Here is a 4,996-nt window from a genome sequence, read left to right as displayed (position 1 = left end):
ACGTTCTAAAAAGGCATTTAGAAAATCAACAATTTTCTTTGATGCACAAAAAGGCTTAATGCCATAATACAAATTAATAATTTAAAAGACACCCAACAACAGATAATAATTTTAACCAGAATAAGATGCACAAGTAGGTTAAGAAATTGAGCATTAGAATATCAAACCTATCAATTTGCCAAAGTACTCAAAAAAGGCATTAGAGTATCATAACTTGCCGAAGTACTATCATTATTAATAAAACGGGGAACGTCTAGTGTAGAAGATAACATCTAGTGTAGAAGGTACCAAGGGGGAACACCTACCCCCGATCACCCTTAAATTAATCACTCCCCAATCAATAAATTCCTTTGCTGAATGAAATTAAATCACCACAAAATAAATTAAAAATCGCCCTTTGTCCACTGAAATTATTGAAGAAACAAATAAATCAGAAAAAAATCACCACAAATTCAACCCATCAATACCCTAAATTAATCACTCCCCAATCAATAAATTCCTTTGTCGAATGAAATTATTAAATCACCACAAAACAAATTAAAAATCGCCCCGTCCAATGAAATTATTTAAAAAAACAAATAAATCAGAAAAAAATCACCACAAAATCAACCCATCAATAAATTAAAGGTCATTATTAGTCAAATAGAACCATATATTAGATTTTAAACGGAAACACCCATCTTTTATTACGACTCTGCTATATATATTAGATTTCACGGAAACACCCATCCATTCTTTATTTGCGGTAGCTACAAGACTCTGCACTTGTCAATTGTGAGGGCCTAGGCCCTTTCCCTTTGCCTCTCCTTTTCAGGTTCAGGTTGGGGCTCCTTTTCAGGTTCAGGTTGGGGCTCTACTGCTTGGCCCGGGAGGATTACTGCATCAGTCTGCGCGTCAAAGAAACGATCCAGGTGATCAACAGGCATATTGAAGGATGATGCCAAAACATCTGAATCCAATCTTCGCAGCACGGAATTTGAACCTGAAGCAAAGATGTCAAAAACAAAAACAGCATATTACTCGCTCTTCAAATCACATTGAAGATAAAACGCCTCATGATTTTAAAAAAAAAACACCATCACACCTGCAAGGAACTGTGGGCAGTTTGGCCGTGCCGAGGTTGTGAAGCCCATGAACTCAAATGGCCCACTTCTTGAAGCTATCTGGCACATCGGGAAATTCCGAGGAACATAAAACACACTGCCCTCGTTTACTCTTTCCGTAGCTGCCGCGCTTCCATTATGATATACAATCTGAATCTCTCCTTCACCCTTTGTGACGAGGGCGACCTCTGTGGCCCTTGGATTCCAATGGGGTGCCAAAACAGCTCCCTACACACCACAGAAGCCCATAGCTCATATGGGGTATGTCATGATGGGAACAAGCCCATACATAGCTCATATGGGGTAAGCCATGTCATGATGGGTTGCACCATCATTGTTCATGATTTTAAGTCATACATCATTAGTCCATGATGCATCAACTCCCCTAAGAACCACACTAAAAAGGGCTTCAAGACAGCTTTTACATTAGCTCTTAATAACCTACCTCTAAACCCTATATCCATAATCAAGGTGTTGATCAGGACCCCTTCCCAAGGATAATGTAAAACTAAGATGGCTTTGTCTGTGATTTAATTAACTAATGACCTAAGATGGCTTGGGATATGATTAAGCAAAAAGTGTCAATTATTACTAATCAACTTATGCATTTCCAGAAATTTGAATTCCAGAAATTTGGACTCAAAAAGGAAGTTTGAAATAAAACTGGTAAAAAGCAGAGAAAAAAATTGTGTTTAGTAGAATAGAGACAGTTTATGGTTTGTGTATTACTCAACTGCCTTCAACCTTACTAAGAAGACCCCCTTGTCAACATCTTTCAGCATGTTAAAATCCTCCCCATGGATGGCAGCAGTGGAGCCATAGTCGTTGCTGAAATCCGCCTTCTTTTTCAATATGTTGTATGGCTTCTGGGGAGAATCTTTCGGGAATATGCTTGGGAGTCCGATGTACTTATTGAGCATCTCTGTGAATGACTGGCCAAAGGAAGGCTCTCTCCTTGATTCATTCTTGTCAACTGAATAGATAATGGGCCCTTGGGTCTGTGAGCTCAACATATCACGAACCTCGTCGCCAGATACCTGCACATTCAAGTCTCATATATATGACACTTGCAGACCGTTTTATCATGTTATTGCTTAATCTTTCCACTACATAAAAGCTTCCAGAGAAGAACATAAAATTACTCTGGTGGAAGCTGCCAGCATACCTTGAAAGCTGTTGCAAGCACATCCTCATCAAACCCAGATAGTATTGTCTTGGGTTTTTGTCCTCCAGCCACAAAGAAATTCTGAGCAAAAAGAACACGGGGTTAGTCCATAGCCACCAAACTGCAAGACAAGCAACAGACGTTCATTCATCGAAGACTAGATGAGAAAGCAAGTAGGAAGATGGCACAAACATGAAAGATTTGGCCGTTGAACACTGTCGCGGTGTCGTATATGCTAAAGATATGAAGCCTTTGACCTTCATCTCTGTTGAAGACATGGAACACTGTGCCACCCTCTATCTTGTAGACATCTCCTTCATCCAAATCAATTTCACAGAGATCTCCTTTCTCCACCCACGAAAGTCTGCCTCTACCTGTATCACAGAGCAAACATGTATGTAAAGTCTGCCTCTGCCTGTATCACAGAGCAAACATGTATGTATACATATAATTGGGCAACCCCAAAGAAAAAAACAGCCATCATTTTAAAAAAATATACATGCATTCTATTGTTTGTCAGCCCCAAAAGAGGATCAAGATGAACGCATAGACATGTGATTTTTTTAACTGTGGATGCCTTGCCTTTGTGCACCAAGAAGAGACTGTCTGCATCAATGTACTGGGGAAGCAATAGGGCCTTGGGCTCCAAGCTGAGGAACCCTAACCCTATTCTGCTCCTGGCGAGCTCGTTGTTGGTGCCATGTGGTAGGACTCGCATCTCACCAGCCTCAGTCTTGATCACCTTGATGGGCTTTCCAAGCACAAAAGACTCCGGCTCCTCCCCACGTCGGTGAGGCCGCTTCTCCCCTTCCTCTTCCTCCTGCTTTTTCTCAGCCGCCGCCTCTTTCTCAGCCTCCTTCTCAGGATTTACATGCAGGTGGCCATGCTCTCTGTAATAAAAATCCCCACCTTTGCCATCTGTTGATGCTAGCCTATGATTTTCAAGCTCAAGCCCAGCTATCTGTGGCTCTATTGACGCTTCCTCTATCAGGCCAGACGATAAAGCTGCAGAAACCCGGCTGCGGCTGCGGCTGCGGCCGCGTGCACACCTCGCAGAGAAGGATGTGCAGCAGCAGAAGCAAAGAAACACAGCAGCGAACAGCAAGAACCTCACCATAGCCGGCTTCTTCAACAATATCATTACCATGATCCTCTGGTTTCTTCACCTTTCCTTTCAAGAAGAAATCGTCGCAAAATGGAAGGAAGTTGGCTAGCTTCAAAGATTAGCACGAGCCCCATACTTAAAGCGACTAGGTTGCTTAATTTGTTAATTTGTTGGGATCAACACTTGGCAGAAATTTGCTTCATTTTCAGCACACAGAGCCCACACTATATCCGAATGTGGCTGCATGCGTGCCAGAGTAGGCTTCCCCATCGCGGTTTCTTTTCTCGTTCAACATTCCAATGGATGCACTACACTAGCTTTGGAAAATCTTTAATTACAGCCACCACCTGAAAAGATAGCCTTGCTTAATTAATAATCCTTGTAGGCCGCCATTGCTCCAAATAATATTAGTCCACTCGTGTAGGGTGTGTGTAAAAGAGGACACTCTCACTACCTTTCTGCCACCCATCATGGGGTAGAAATGGCTGGTGGGATTGCCCTTGGGATGACATGGACCCACCTGGGTTCAAGTCTCTCCGTCGATTGGTCTCTCTAGATCAATAAAGCCGACGTTAAGCAGCTCAAAAGATAGCCTTGCTTAATTAATGATCCTTGTAGGAGGCCATTGCTCCCAAATAATATTAGTCCACGCATGCATGTGTTCTCTCTCTCTCTCTCTCTCTCTCTCTCTCTCTCTCTCTCTCTCGCACACTATAGATGGGTGGCTCTAGTGTTGAGGACTCTCAAAGAACATCATACATATGGTGGGGCATGGCAAAGGCGACAACTTGTTGAACATTGCATCAAAGTGATATATAGGAATTGAGAACCTTAGCAAATGTAATATCAAATTGGTGGAGGAAATATGCCATGCATGCCTTGGTGTGCAAACCGAAGGTTGGTTTTACCTAGTGACAAAGGGATCATCAGTGGCATTTCAACAAGCTAATTGGGTCTTCTACTATCAAGCTTTTCTTGCTAATCCATGCCAAGTTTGTGATCTTACCGGCCTCTAGCTTCTTGATGTCTTCATCTTTAGTGTGAATGAGCTTGGTGAACTGGTCTTGCATGCAACTGTGTGTTGCAGGGTGTCTTAGTTTCTTGGTTACATCCCATAGTTTCTAGAATGATTCTTCTAGTTGTGCTTCTAGCTCTCATGCAAAAAATTACCTTGGGCTCTGCTCCCTCATGGACATGTGATGCATCCACCACATTAGCAATGTTACCATAAAAAAAGATGTCAAGAGCATGCCTCTCCCGGTTTGTGGTGGGTGATTGTTATTACTAGCATGCTAAGAGGCATTATTTGCTTGAGTTAATCTTAATTGCAAGTGTGGGGTGAGAGGATGAAGGCCGTTGGGCCACAAGTTGCCAAGGCTTCAAGGGCTATAAAAGCTTGCAGTCTTGGCATTGAGGGTATGTAACACATCTGGCCACAAACAAATAACTATACTTGATTGCATCAATCCTCTATAGATATGGGTGTCAATCAATTCATGAATTATGAGGCATTAAAAGGCTCTCTAGAGAGATAATGAGGACTTGAAGGGCTCATGAATCCAACTACCCTTGCAAGAGAGGCTACCACCTAATTTAAATTAGAAGATCAAGGTACTCCTTAAG

The 4,996-nt window shown here is 42.2% G+C and overlaps 1 protein-coding gene across 1 annotated transcript; it reads right to left on the bottom strand.

The window, feature by feature from the left end:
- Positions 1–633: 633 nt before the first annotated feature.
- LOC147609645 (vicilin-like seed storage protein At2g28490) lies at positions 634–3,687 on the bottom strand. The gene is made up of 6 exons (XM_086787574.1): positions 2,851–3,687; positions 2,461–2,642; positions 2,269–2,349; positions 1,838–2,140; positions 1,085–1,331; positions 634–982 (listed from the first exon to the last, which is right to left on the bottom strand). Exons 1-6 carry the CDS (start codon positions 3,413–3,415, stop codon positions 783–785), a joined length of 1,578 nt encoding a protein of 525 aa, XP_086643700.1. The 5' UTR covers positions 3,416–3,687; the 3' UTR covers positions 634–782.
- Between the last annotated feature and the right edge of the window lie 1,309 nt (positions 3,688–4,996).

This window comes from Cibotium barometz, chromosome 51 (genome assembly GCF_041138505.1).
Source record: "Cibotium barometz isolate CiBa-2024 chromosome 51, ASM4113850v1, whole genome shotgun sequence".
NCBI lineage: Eukaryota > Viridiplantae > Streptophyta > Polypodiopsida > Cyatheales > Cibotiaceae > Cibotium > Cibotium barometz.
This window is presented reverse-complemented; position numbering and strand designations above follow the sequence as displayed.

Bases quoted from the DNA above. Each gene is read 5' to 3' on its own strand.
- LOC147609645 (XM_086787574.1), bottom strand. From the start codon at position 3,415: ATGGTAATGATATTGTTGAAGAAGCCGGCTATGGTGAGGTTCTTGCTG. The intron at 2,141-2,268 runs GTATGCTGGCAG...TTGAATGTGCAG, and splicing joins TGCTTGCAACAGCTTTCAAG to GTATCTGGCGACGAGGTTCG. The intron at 1,332-1,837 runs GTTGAGTAATAC...TGTGGTGTGTAG, and splicing joins TCTTAGTAAGGTTGAAGGCA to GGAGCTGTTTTGGCACCCCA.